The 14,563-nt window shown below is 39.0% G+C and overlaps 1 protein-coding gene across 6 annotated transcripts in view; it reads left to right on the top strand.

Annotated features, from left to right (window-relative positions):
- LOC148324700 (uncharacterized) overlaps positions 1 to 14,563 on the top strand; it is a 54,692-nt gene that overhangs the window by 35,635 nt on the left and 4,494 nt on the right. For 3 of the 6 annotated variants that reach the window (XM_088312390.1, XM_088312392.1, XM_088312391.1), the window contains 3 exons: positions 6,559 to 6,607; positions 6,884 to 6,967; positions 10,114 to 11,004. The exons of 1 other annotated variant lie outside the window; for it this stretch is intronic. In XM_088312390.1, coding sequence (XP_088168516.1) covers positions 6,559 to 6,607; positions 6,884 to 6,967; positions 10,114 to 10,302 — 322 coding nt within the window. In that variant the 3' untranslated portion in view covers positions 10,303 to 11,004. Of the gene's footprint in view, positions 1 to 6,558; positions 6,608 to 6,883; positions 6,968 to 10,113; positions 11,005 to 14,563 lie in introns of those variants that run through there. 2 more of the 6 variants (XR_015846264.1, XR_015846265.1) reach the window with 2 other exon arrangements.

The raw sequence follows: 14,563 nt of genomic DNA, 5'->3' as shown, positions 1-14,563 counted from the left end.
GTATTCAGAAAAGTGCCAAAAACGAAATGGAGTGCCACTCAAAGAATTTTATTTTGAAAATTTCCGTTTTTTGCTTTGACATTACATATTATATTTGTGGTTTGGATTTGACAATTTTTCACATTTAAATCATTTTTTAACCCCATCTTCTATGATTCACGAAAAATATGGACTAGTCGCTGTTTTTGTGCTCTGAGCCAAAAGGACCAAGATAATTACTTATAAATATTAAATTTTTTTTTTTTGCGTCTCTCCAAATGAAGCTAGTTAAGATAATCTGAGTAGTCTACTTGTACATTTAAATTACTTTTTTTTTTTAGATTCCACACATTTCTTATTGTATGTAAATACCAAACGCTACAGTTAATGCTATTTTGAGGCTTAAAATATGAGGGAAAATGTCTTTTCATGTGCTTTTGTGTTCATTCCTGATTTTCACCTAAAGATTGTGTGGCAGCAGCAAACTCGTGCGATATATGGTAAATCTTCTCAACTGTCTTAAATCCATCAGCAATCTCACCTCTGCCAATCTTATGGGTTCCCTTGTACTCCAAATATTTGATTTGTCATCGTGAACACAGTGTGGACTTCCTGAACCCAGCGCAAATGAACCACAAATATACAACGACCCTTTGTGTTTTGTTCCCTCCTGAAATCACATGCTGAACCATTTGAACACTACCACACACTCGCACACCCCCAGAGGCCGCATCTTCAATTGTGGACAGAAATACGGACAGAATCGTTTGGGAGGTGCTGGCTGTTGTGGGTGTTAAAAAAAACAAAAAACACCCATATTATGATACTTTTAGCTGTTTCTGCTGTCCTGTGACATCCTGTTCCACCAGTGGTCTTCAAAGAATGGCCCGCCAAATATCCTCGTTTAAAAAAAAACAAAAACTAATTTTGACTACATTTTGTTTTAGTTGAATTCCTCAAGGCATCACAGAATATCTGATAAAAGAATATCTGAGGTGGAGAATAGGCAGTAAAACAGGCCAAAAATCCAGATAGCTTTGGAGAACTGTGATTGGTTAAAGAAGCATTCCCTTTGCGAAGATGGTGTAAGTTCCATCGTCCGGAAATACTGTTACAGAAGGCCTGACGAGGTTAAAATCTGATTGGACAAAATATTTCATCCCCAAATACACATTCTCAAATGAAGAGAGAATAAGATATTGGTCATAAATTGATAACATTTCATGGAAGAAATGTTGGAATTTTGGTTTTATAAGGTAGGTCAGTTGCTTTGCATGGTGTTAATGTCAACATCAAATGCCTTCTTGGCCCTGGAGTTTCACCACTGGATTCCACTATTTACAAATTTTTTACGGGTTTCGCACATAAAATGGAACGAGTTAAAAATGAACTCTCTGCAACTCTTTTCCACCTGACCTCTGAGATTCAGTCTCTCCTGCCATTTGTGTTTAAGATCGCCTACTCACTGTAACTGCACTTGCGTTGTATTTTATCGTTTTATTTCGTCCGTATGTGTACGTACAGCATCGTGTTCTTTAACCAGCGACAGCAATGCACTCACGTCATGTTTTACAAGACTTGTGATTTATGGTGAACTTTTTATAACAGGCCACTCTGTTTCATGTTGACTTACCAGGGGCCGCATGAGATAGCCGTGCCCCATTGTAAATGTGTGAAAGACGTTTTGTAGCACTCAGTATAGGCTGCATCGTTTTGCGTATTTTTGTGTTCAAAATGCAAAGAAAAACTGTTTCAATGCCATGAAAAATGTTTACAACACGACGTCTGTCATCTAGTCCTCATAAAGTTCAAAAGTGTATCAGACAGAATTCAAATACCTTTTAGAGATGCACTCGTTTCGGGCCACACAACTACTTTGTTCTTTATAGGCGACTTAGTTGTCTTTTTTTTTATTCATTCATTTTGGAGGAATTAGGAAATAAGTGACGACTTGAAAAACGCCTACTTTTAATGAGGAATATTGTCGCGCCCCCCTCCGCTCTCCCGATGGTTCTGCAAGAGTCATCGATGGGGCCGAATATTAGATTAGAGCCAATGTTAACGTCAATCAAGCGTCCCTTTAAGTACAGGAAATCATTTTTTTTCGTCACAAAAATCAACTCACTAAAAATTGTAATATTAAGGCACGGGTTTATGCTTTATGTCATACCAAATCCGCCAAAAAAATAAATAAAATGTGACCTACTCACCTTGTACTATAAAGAAGGGTAGTCAATGACCCAGTACGCAACTGTCTGCCATCTAGTGGTGATTGGTGGTATTACAGTTTAAAACTCTAGTTGATCCATGCATCACCCGCGGATTCATTTATTATTGGATGTTTTTTTTTTTTTTTATTGAGTTTTTATTTTCAATATATTTAATATGTATTTTTCCCATTTTATTCAGAACCTTACCGCCCCCATTTTCTCCCAGTTTTTCATCGGGAATGTTTTACATTTTTGAAATGTTTTTTTTTGGTTTATAAAATAAAACATTTTTAATTTAATTATTTATTTATTTTTTTTTTTTTTTAAGGAAGCAACATTAGAGAAATTAGAGGGCCGCAATGATTGTAGCTTCCACCCTGAATTAAACCTTCTTCCTCATCTTGCAAAAAACGACTCAAATGCAAGTAAAGGGCAATGTTTCACTTGATTTACTCTGTCTTTTTATCAGGAGAAGGTTGTTTGGAAGTAGCAGGGCTTCTTCCACGCTACAATATGTTGCTCCTCAGTACCGCCACACATTAAAGTGACTTATATATTTTGAGCATGGATGCCCTCATTTATCAAGAGCCCCCACACCCTCCTCTCCAAACGTTTTTGTACCTTGTGTCGATTCTATCAATTTTTTGGCTATGCGTCTATGCTATTAAAATTGCATGTCTTGTCTGTCATCAACTTGTAAGCACTCTTAAAGGCTCGGGTGGCTCACCCACTGAAACCGTACCTCTAATTGAACTTCCTCAACACATTAACTCCTGTAAACGACACATCGGTTATCACCCATTGATTTTTGTTTTTCTTCTTTAATTCACATTAACAGCGCTCCAATAGACACCAGAGAGCACGTTGGAGCCCGTCAAGGTTGGCAAGGTGTGAGATTGTGTGCTCCTTCAAATCCAGTCAAAAGATCACGGTTATCCGAGCATCTGAACGTATGAGAGAAGGAAGCACTGAACAAAAACCTTTCGTGTTAGGCGTACTTTCGTAACATTATCCACAGCGACAGACTCGATGCTGTGTTGAGATTTTTGTTTCAAGTTCAAAATGTAAGAAAAAAAATCTGCTGAATTGTTCATCTTCATCATAATAATAATTTTAGCTCGATATTTCCCCGACTATTAATGGAAATGATATAAGGTAAGAATTGTTGGTTCATATTCAAGCTGTTCCCATTTTTACATCGCTATTATTCTATTTACTAAGACTGGCAGGCAGCGCCGGGCTAGTTACTCTACAATTACAAGTTGGGTGCTAGAAGGTTTCGGGTTTAAGGTTAGATGTTTGGTTTGGGTTAGTGATGACGTCGGGCTTGGGGACTGGTAGGTTAGGATTGGCGAGTTAGTTAAAGCTCTTGAGTGTTTAAGATGTGTTAAGGGGTTAGGATTGAGTTAAAATGAGGGCATTTGGGTTAGTGTTGGCTTAAGTCAGTTCTTCTCAATTATTTACTGTTACGCCCCCCTCCACCAAGAAGAAAAAAATTTGCGCCAACACCACCCACTCTCCGCCGCAACTATAAATAATAGCATTTTCTTTGTAAAATAAACCTACACCGTAGAGTTAATACTCGGTGTGCACAATAGGCAAGTAGTGCACCACTGCCAACTACTGGAGTGGATGTGCAATTACACTTAATTGTAGTACGGCAAAAAAAAAAAAAAAACATGTTTCCCTGGGTGACTCCACACCCCCACAGGGGGCCCAACCCACTTTTTGAAGAGGCAACTTTTTGGTGAAGGCAGTGATTATGATGTAAAGGTTGGGGTTTTGAGAGCTGGGGTTTGGTCCTGGGTTACCGATTCGCTTCGTTTGTCAAAAGGATGCAAATGCACCAGTCACACAAGATCAAATCGACAACATTAACATTTGTCTGCCGGCCGCTTGTTTTGCAGATTTAACGCGCTCCGTGCCGGAAAAATGGGCGAAACATCTTATTGGATACACCACTTGATGCAGTTGTTTTTCTGCGGTAAATCATCGGTATTCACGCCGTGGTGGCTTTAAATCCAATTCAAAATAGAAAATACCATAAGTCAATCTGCGGGTTGACTCCATAAGACTTGACGTCAATAAAAACTTAAAAAAGCAATTCTTTGTCCTCAGTCAAATTTTATCGGCTGCATCACGCGCAGGAAAATCCTTCTTTGCCTATGTTCAGAATTATTGAGCGCAAGTTTATACATGCAATCTTGTCTGCCTTGTTGTTGAAGAGGGCCAATTCCTCTCCCGTGGCATGGTTCAGTCATACATATCTCGAGTTTAATCAGCTTTTTTTGTCAGTGTTTTTTTCCCCAAGATCTAATCACAAGCCCGCAGCAACTGCGCTGGTGTTGGCGCTGAACGCCCCGATGGCACGCTGCGCTCATTTTCCATCATACGCCTGTGACAAGGACCATGTGTGTGGTCGAAGATGGCGGCCTGCGCGTTTTGTTCTTTATCCTCCTCAAAAAGGAGTGATGTTTCCGAGCCTGCGAAAGCGACAGGTGGCGCTATAGTCAATAAGGCCAATCGAGAACCACGGGGAAAAAAATTCCTTTTCCTCAAAGTGGTTCGATAACAACTCCCATTCAGAAAACGAATTGAATCGCAGGGCACATCGTGGTTCAGAGCAGCTAGCCAATCGCAGTTACTGCAAGCATTGAAATAAGCGCTTTTTGCATCGCAGTTTGCGGGGCAAATGTTGAATTTTGTGCCAAACCAAAACACCAAAATAGAATAACTGAGAATGAAACGCCGATGGGTAGTCGGCGTGCTTCTTACACCGCAACAGCTAGCAAGAAACGAGCTTCAGATGGCTACTCGTGTATCCAAACACGTAACGGAGTTACGCCCAAGTCAGTCATCGCCTCGGCGAATTAGCTATTTTTCTCTCTGCTATCATTTTGACGAGAAAAGCTGGCGAAGCCACGCTTATTGCTAAGCTAACCTAAGATGGACCCGGCTAATGCGGTTAACAGCCGTGTTTAGTGTTTGGGTGATCGACTATTTTCCACAGTGTGCCTGGAATCGCGTTAAATCCAAATTTAAACGATTAAATTGCACACAAATTGCACTTTGTAATAAGTTTCTGGAATCTGGAGAGAAAATCATATGGTCTGTAAAATACCATCAAAATTACACTACGGAAGATTTTTTTTTTTTTTTAATCAACTTAGCTTTGCTTCGAAAGAAAATTCAGTTTGCTGCTACGCGCAATGTGAATTTAAGAAATTAAAACTGATTATTTTATAAAAAGAAAAGCAATTGTTGCCATTTTTGTTTAATATAACCCTTTTTTTAATCAGGTCAGCGGGAATAACCAGTGCAGAAAATTGCTCGCCAAAATTAGAAAGTTGCTCCTCAACTGAAGTAATTGATTCACAAAATTGCTCCACAAAGAAAAAAAATGTGAAAAAAAAATATGCATTTCGAGTCTTGTACTGATATACAACAATTCTATTCACATTGACAACTCAGGACTTTTTGGAGTCTTCAGTGAACCGACCCTGCTTGTTTTGGGCCGGCCACAACGTCAAACAATTCAATGTTAACTCCATTACCAGCCGAGTAAAAAAAAAAAAGGATCTTTGACGTCTTTAGCCGTCAATGGCAGTAAATGAGTGAAGAGCTCGAATTGGAATTCACAACACTGGAATCTGAGTTTTTGAAAACGTCACCACAGCTGGACTTTGGGATGAAGCTATCAAGTTTCAAAAGCGAAAAAAGCTTTGAAGAAACTTCCAGAAAAACACTCTGACATGACCTTCATCTTTTGGGCCTGTTGACTCATCTTTGACTCACTGTAACATCACCCCATTTTATTTTATTTTTTCCCCCCGTTATCTTTGTTTTCCATTATTGGCCTGCTTTTCAGTGGTCTGTCTGATTTTTGGTGGAGATAAAGAAATTGCCTCCAACGCACCACATGCAGTTTGGCAAATAACCCGGTGACATAAAGCAGGGTGAAAAAAAATCAAAGCAGCAAAAGAAAAAACAAAAAAAAAAACGGTGAAGGAAATATCATAATTAAATTCATAACAGAAGCGAGAAAAATACGGATGATAATTCACAATAATTCACACTGACTGAGTGCGAATTTATTACGCCTGTCAATGTGTCTTTGGTCTCCACTTTGGGTCGGACAAAAACGACGTCCATCAAAACCAATATTTACATTTTTATTATTTATTTCTTGGCATGTTTCGATTATTTAGATCCGCCTGATAAAAAAGTATTTCACGCAACTGAGCGAGAAAAAAACCATTCAACTATAAAAATCTCATACCTAATGTTTTAATTAGTGGAAAAAGTACTCGTTTGGATTGCCAGTGTGTTTTCAACGTGATTGATTTGGTTTGTTGTTTTGCGGTTGCAGGGGAGTTTCACACGAGACGTTTGGACATCACACGTTTCATCACCAGCTTGTAAATCCAAGTTGTGATTTTGGTGGCCCATGAAAGCAGCATTGTATCTTTCTGGCTCTGAATAGAGGGGAAAAAAATCTGTACAGCATTAAATACAATTCATGTGACTTATTGAACATCCTTCTTATTGCCTGAGAGTCAGGACGATTTATTTATTTATTTATTTTTTTAACGGAGATAGTGAAGCACGTTTAAAGTTCTACAAATTACAGCGTCTTATTCACACGCTTGATTGTGTCTCTCCAATGAAATGTCATAAAATATTTGCTTTTCTAGTTTTTATCTGGAATGGAAAAACTCCACCGAAGCAGTGACTGGCGCCATCTCATCGTCCTTGCTACCGTTGCTTGGATACCCACCGTAAGAATCTGCGTCATCTTTCAAAGACACTCTTTGCATGTGCTAGTGCTGCTGAATTGGTTAGCAAAACGTTTAAATGGCGCAAATCCCTCTTGTGGATTCTTTAACTATAAAATCTTTCGTATTGTGCTCATATCCGTAAATGTGTTAACTCATTTACTGCCATTGACGGCTATAGTCGTCAAAGATCCATTTTTTTTTTTTTTACTCAGCTGGTAGTGAATGAGTTAAGAATCTTGAATTCACCAGGAAGACCCTTTATGCGGTGCTTCTTTTTGTGTTAGCAAATTACGATTAAGCCTTATGTGTTGTCTAATATATGTTTTCCTGCTACAATTTAACACTTGGCCTGATTATAAGCGGTAAGAAGTTGTCACGGGAAAAAAAACTGCTGAGCCATTGTAGAGAAAAGACAAAAAAAAAAAAAGGAGAAATACAATTTTAATAAGAATTTGCAATGTACAACCAGAATAACTGCTTCTAAGAAGTGCCTAACTATTCCTCCTCATGCGAGGTCGCCTATGCAAACATAAACAGGCTGTAATCATCTGCCTTATGCAACTGGTGCCAGCCTCCTCAAACACAGACATCTTGCTTTGCCACACGGCAAACGACAATATCAGCGATAGAAAGTAGGAACAAGGTGACTTTTGTCATCTTTGCCCCAAATCAAAATGTGTATTGGCTCATAATGAACAGAAGCCATTCCATAAAGTTTACGAGTGCAAAGGAATTGCCTTGAAAGAAAAAGTTTGCACTACCCCTGAGAGATACCTGCCCTGGCGCCAATCCTGCTGTTTTGGTTAGCAACAAGGTCAATCGGTTTGAATCAGCAGTTATCGCTCGTAAAAAATCCAAATATGATTTATGCTCATCTTTTAATCCCGTGCTGAGTATACCCGGACGCAAATGTCAAATTTTGCTTGCGTCAGTAGGTGCTTCTGTTTTGGTTAGCAACAGAATTCAGTCGTTTAGCAGTTACCTCTTGAATGTCCGTGTGCTGTTCATTTTTGAAAATTTTCAGGAATGAGTAACAGATTGCAGCCCACTCGTGACACGAGTGTATAGATACGTACCAGATGTTTTTTTTTGGGGGGGGGGTGTTGATGTTGTACACAAATATCATAACTTTCTGCAACTTCCTCAAGGGCACCTTGTTCTTTTTTTTTTTTTTTTTTTTTCTCCAGGCAGGTGAGAAACAGCTCGTGAAAGATTATCATGAAACTTTCCCTGCAGCCCTTTTCTGCATATCCAAATATTGTCCTAGTCAACAAATGCACCGTGTTACCCGAACGCTTGTAAAAATTCAGAGGGGAGATCTGGTTTCCAAAACTCAGAATTTCAAATTCTCTTCCAAAACACGCTTATGAATGATGTTCATATATTAGCATGCTGGTCGTTTAAGTTCAAGGTGAGCTGGTTCAAAACACCTTACATAACCCGTGTTGAGTATTAATTCATTATCCTTGTACAAGTACTCTCTTATTATTTATTTATATTTTGCACACGAGTAAAAACACTACGCAAAAAAACTGTGACAGGCATTCTACTAATGCACTCTAATTTTTTTCAATTGTGTAATTACTCATTAACTACCAGCTGAGTAAAAAAAAAAATGGATCTTAGACGTGTTTTGCCGTCAATGGCAGTGAATGAAATAAATGTCTTCATCATAATGCCCAAGAGTAGCTGAATATTAACGCTATCGAATAAATACTCCAAAACCTTTCCAAACAGGTGATCCTTGTCATTTTGCCCGACGACTCCTGGTTGTTTCCCCCCCATCTGTTACAGTTTACGGTTTTTGCTCGAGTCTAATCTCATTGCGCTATATCAACTTTCAGAAATGTGAAGCACGTGTTGTTGACCAGATCCCCCGCGGCTCGCTTTTTGGGGGTGTAACTCCACGACTCCTTTTGCAATACTGTAGAGTTGAACTTTGGAGGGGAAAACAGTGGAGAAAGTTTGCGCTGGAATACATCGACAGTGCATGATAAATGAATTTGATCTGGACAGGGTTGGTTGGACAACTTTTTCATTTTATGTTGTTATCTATGTTATTTGGAAATGGTGTCATTTCAAAGTAATGATTTTGGATTACATTGTGACTGGCTCAGAATTGCAAACCTCACCCCCAACCTTGTTTAATTGTTTTGTTCCATTTTGTCAATTTTTTATCAAGCCTAGAATCAGGATGTCAAACATGGAAGTACACGTTTAATTTTTTTAATTTTTTTCAACCAGTCACAAACCTCACCGGCACGGCGTCCTCTTTCTGCAAATTTAGAATGGAATCGAATTGATCCTGGAGAATTATAGTGTCCTTAAATCAAACATTCATCACTATCCATAAATCCATATTTTTCTTTTTTTATTTATTTATTTTTTTTTCAAGATACTTGTGTCATACAAAGCGACATTAATCATTTATGTCCAGCTGTGAAACAAACGTTTATTCATGACCATCATCGAAAGCTAAAAATGAGAAACACAAAACGCTTCTATGAACTCGGGGACGGAATTAATTGATTTCTTCACTGGAGCCGAACTCTTATGATTATCGCTTTTGGCGTTTCCGTTGTCTTTGATGCAACAATTCCCTTTTCATGTATAAAGGTGTAACTAGCGGTCATTCATGAGGAACACCAGCCAAAGCCGAATTTGACGAAAGAACCGGTGTGGAGTTAGAAGCATCACGATGGAACAATTGCATTTCCTTTCTCGAAAAAAAAAAAAGGTGTACGGTCGTTTCAACAATGCATCAAGTTCAATCCTCAGGAGAAGTTTTAAATATTTCAATTGTGAAGGTCTGTTTGACGTAGAAGGATGGATGGCAAATATGCATTGGAGTTACAACCGCGTTTATTTTACATTTAAAATCCGTTGAGCCCCCCCGCCCCTTTAAAAACTGGATTTGTCTTGAACTCTCATGATTTTGTTAACTTCTTGGACTGGTCCTCTCATTCGCATGTCTTCAGGTCTTACTTCACCATTTGCAGCCGCTCTCAAAAATATTGGGTCGTCCTGTTTTGTTCTGTTCGACAGTACGCTCCACTGATTGCGTCCATTAATTGTGCATTTTTCGACATGGAAAAAAATTGCCCTGCCTTGAAAAAACACATTTTCTTCTATTTCCATGCCATCAGATCGATGCCTTCCTGCTCGTCGACCACCTGGAGAAGAATGAATTCTCGGTATCCTCTCTTTTTCTGACTTTCTTCCCGTCAGTCCGTCTTATGAAAGAGCGAGGTGAGGCCGAGGCTTTGACTGCCTGTGACACCCACAGCTGGCGATCACATGAACAGCAGAGTGTTGTGCCCCCGGCCACCGTTTGAAATCCGAAAGCACATGACACATCCACACAAGCCAATAGCACACACATGAAGACAAAAACAAGGCACACATATGCACATAAATGTCTTCAATAAACATTTTGAATGTGGCCAAGCAACAAGAGGAGAGTTGTTCAAGAGCCGGATGGAATGAGTAGAGAAGGAAAACAACTGTCGTGTATGAGGACAAATTTAGCAAAGCGATGTCTGGGTTTTTTTTTTGTTTTTTTGCTTCGAGTAAGTTTGGAAGCAGTTAGCGGCAATTTGTTGCTAATTTCATCTCATTTGGCTTGGGGGGGGTCGACAAATGTTTTGGGTGATTTATTCCACTTTGCATTTTCAATATCACATACAGCTCGCAACCCTCGCGGTTTGGAGCACAAACTTCCCCCAAATTTTTTTTTAGTTCAGTTCACTGGTGACATAACCCGAATTAAATCGCGAGTCTGAAAGTATCGTATTTATTTTAACATTGGCAATTTTGTCGTATCGTGTATGTTGATTGCCGTGAACCCAGCTATCACCATAAGATTCATACAAAAAAAAACACATTTAACTGTAAAAAAAAAAAAAAAAATGAAATAAATAAATCAAATACACGACTTTGGTAAAGTGTCTCTAGAGTGGCTGCCCACCCAGCAAGTGTGAAATCAAACAAGCCGTAAATCTTTGACTAATTTACGTCATAAATTTCCCCACATCGACTTTCCCATGATCTGCAGCTGGACTGGGTGAAAATCCAGAGTCACTTTCAAGCGCCAATCTGAAATGCCGACACACAGGAGCACTGCTATCCTGTCAAAGCAAATATTAAGCAGCACTGCATTGAGTTTTGAGCTTGAGAGATGTGTCACATCAGCTGAGAACGCTTTCGATTGTTTTTCTTCTCAAGTTTTTTGCACATTTCTGGGAAATCCTGGAAGTCGCCCTGCTGAAGAACAAACCGATCATTTGGCCACTCTGGTGGACTGACTTCCAGTAAACTTCCTTCTACCCCCCCCAAATCGAACAATCTGTTGAATTTGTAATGGTTGAGCGATGGCGTTTTGCATTAGCACTTTGCTATCAACAATGGCACATGTAGTGGTGCGAGAAAATCGTTCTGACTCGCTTAGAGACACAAGATTTAAATGGCCGCTTTGTATTCGGCACCAATTCTGATAACAGCGGCGCAAAGAGCTTGACGGAAGGCTATCTTATGATCCATCCGTTGGCAGATTTGTGCAAATTTGCAGTCTGTCCTTTTTGTTAACCAATATCTTTGATTTATAAGAAAACGTGTCGCCCAATTTGAAATCTAAAATATATTTTAAAATATTCCCCTATTATTATACAGCTTAGTTACTAAGTATTAGCCGACTAATGCTAATAATGTGAGCTTTTTGAAACACTAACTTTTAAAACAATTAACATACTTTAGGCCACTTGAATTGTAACTCACAAAAAAAAATAAAAAAATTTTTTTGACCGGGCTATGTCGTTTGAGCGTACTGCAAAATCATTCGGACATACGATATATTCGGAAAACGTAGGCTCAATGCAAAAAGACACAGCATCAATTTTTTTTCCCCATAATGCCAAAAATTGCCGGAGATCCCCGTTTGATTTTTTTACGCTAACAAATTAAAGAATGAGAAAACAGCACTCGATATTAGCATCATTTTTACCGATAAAAAAAAAAAAAAAGATTTACTTGCCCACCAATTTGTGTTGGAGCAACTTTGCCGTACGTTAAGTTGACAACGCCCGGTAAAAAATTTAAACTCTAATAATCGATTATATCAATACTACGAAATAACGCATTGGACATATGCCTTTATAGCTTAGCGTAGCAAGCTAGCTGCGAATATCAAGATGTTTGTGGCCGACATGTTGCCAAGCAGAGTTCCAATGTCAGCGTAAAGTGCTGCGATTATGCCGTGAAAATGTGCCATTTGGAAATGCTGAAATGTGCGACGTAGTGCGGTCGTTCAAGAAATATTTCCAGCTTTTTGAACAAACGATTGTGAGGGGGAATTTAGTCGCACTGCTTTCAAGCTTCATGTTGCGTTACAAAGAGCAGATTTGTTCACTTGATCGCTAGCTCTCTGTGTATTAATAACACTATTCCTAAAAGCTGTTTCTCGCAGAAACCTAATGCCGCTTCGTTTTTTTGCCAGTAGTATTTGACTGTTTTCGGGGATTACCAAACATTTTGGGTCCAAGGAGCCTCTCGTAGTTCTTATACTGTGACTGAATTGTTTCAGATTGCATTACTTTTAATCAGGGGTGGCAAACATACGGCCCGCGGTCCGGATGAGACCCGCAAATGGGTTTAATGTGGCCCATGAGTCGTCGTCCAATTGGGCTGTACTTATTTTTTACCCACCCTAAATTTGTCAAAGGGCCTAATCAAGTCATACACTATAAAACTCAATTGTAAAAGAAAAGAAATTGTAAATTACGATGATTAGTGGACACCCGCTTCCAAACTGGTTGAAAGTGCTGTTTTTGAGGATCGAGCAATCACATTCAAAATTCCGTCATATGAGCGTAAGCAAACCATTAAAAGTGCCTCTGAGTAACCCCAAATAAATTTCAGCTGTTCCAGGATGCTTTTCCTGACATGTTTGCTTTACAGCAGAAGCCTAAAGGTGACTGCTTTATTATATGACAGCATCATCAAGCACCCATGCAATGTGATATGAAATCAGTATTTAGCAAGACGTTTATACAGACTAATCGAGGGAAAAATTGATTCAAACCCGCGCTCCGGAATAGATTATACACACTGAAGTGAAGAGGATATGGTCAATTTCTTAGAGAAGCTTAATAATAACATACGCAATAGGACAATCAGAAACGACGTGTTTTAAAAATACCCCACCCTCCCCATTTTTGTTTGGAACAGCGAGTTCAAGAAACGGGTCAACAAATATTTTCACTAAAAGTATAAAAGGAGTGAGTCAAGTGTTGTTTGGAGCCCTCTCCCAGCCTGCAGCTCTCTCATATGATTCCAAGTGCAAAGTCTTCATAGTCATGAGTTTGCATGATTTTCCTGGCTTGCAGGCGAGTTCCCAGCAACAACATCGAAGTTAACCATTCCAATCAATTTTTTTTGAGGGGCTGTCAACGTATAGGCGTCGAAGCAATGTGGAAAGCACATCTTCTAAAAACCAATCACATGACTACGCAATATGGTGACAGTGAAACCAATTTTCTTTTTTTTGGGGGCAAAGTCGAGCAAAACGAGGGACGTCAGGGTTTCCCAAACTTTTTTTTTTTTTTTTTTTTTTTAAATGTCAAGGCCCTCAGTGGCTCACGAGTTACTTTATTTTAACTGAAAATATTCCAGACTTTTAGGCCGTTTTTTCCTCAACAAATCTGGAACTTGTAAAGCTGCTGTGGTGTTTCAAAAGGTGTCTATATTTCCCAGGGATGCTTGATCATATTTTAACAAGGCTTAACCGCATTCCAATGGTACCATCTTGAAGAATATACGGGTTGACCCCGACCTTTAATTACTCGAACACAAATGAATACCACAATCAGTGTTATGACAACTTTCAAAGTTAAATCGGGCATTTTAAAGTCAACATATTAGTCTGTGTTTTTGTCAAGTAACCTTGATTTCTTATTTTTTTTTTCATGTTGATGTGTGATGAAAACCATGCGCAGTGAAGAAAAAAATAAGAATGTCCGATTGACAAAAAAAAAACAAAAAAACAATTACAGTATATCGCTGGCATCGGGCCAAAAACCTTACACCTCCAAAAATCTCTTTTCAAGAGACCCAAAAATAGCGAGTGTGCTCAATTATTGGCATTGTGAAAGACAGCAAGTCATTTTCAACCCTTTAGAGCCGGGGTGGGCAGACTTTTCGATAGGTGGGCCACAATGGGTTCTAAAATTTGACAGACAGGCCGGACCAGGAGCAGATGGATGGAGTGTTTTGGTAGCCTCACCTCATCAAAGAAAATACATTTAAACTTTAAATGAAAATGATCAAAAGCATTACAGCAAAAAATATCCGTCTTTGACACACCACCGTATTTAGAAAATAAAACATTAAAAAGGTTTATTCTTTTAAGTTTTTTCAATTTTGGCGAACCGGATTAAAACGTTTAACGGGCCGCATGTGGCCCCCGGGCCAGAGTTTGCTCACGCCTGCTTTAGATTGTTCAAGGTGTAAAAATAACACCCAGATGTGTGGACTAGCCAATGGTGTAGATTTTTGAAAAAATATGGAATTCACCAAAATGCGCCTTATTTTTTGGCCGCACGT

This window comes from Idiotropiscis lumnitzeri, chromosome 13 (genome assembly GCF_059441095.1).
Source record: "Idiotropiscis lumnitzeri isolate Australia: NSW breed Sydney's pygmy pipehorse chromosome 13, RoL_Ilum_1.0, whole genome shotgun sequence".
Taxonomy (NCBI): domain Eukaryota; kingdom Metazoa; phylum Chordata; class Actinopteri; order Syngnathiformes; family Syngnathidae; genus Idiotropiscis; species Idiotropiscis lumnitzeri.
This window is presented reverse-complemented; position numbering and strand designations above follow the sequence as displayed.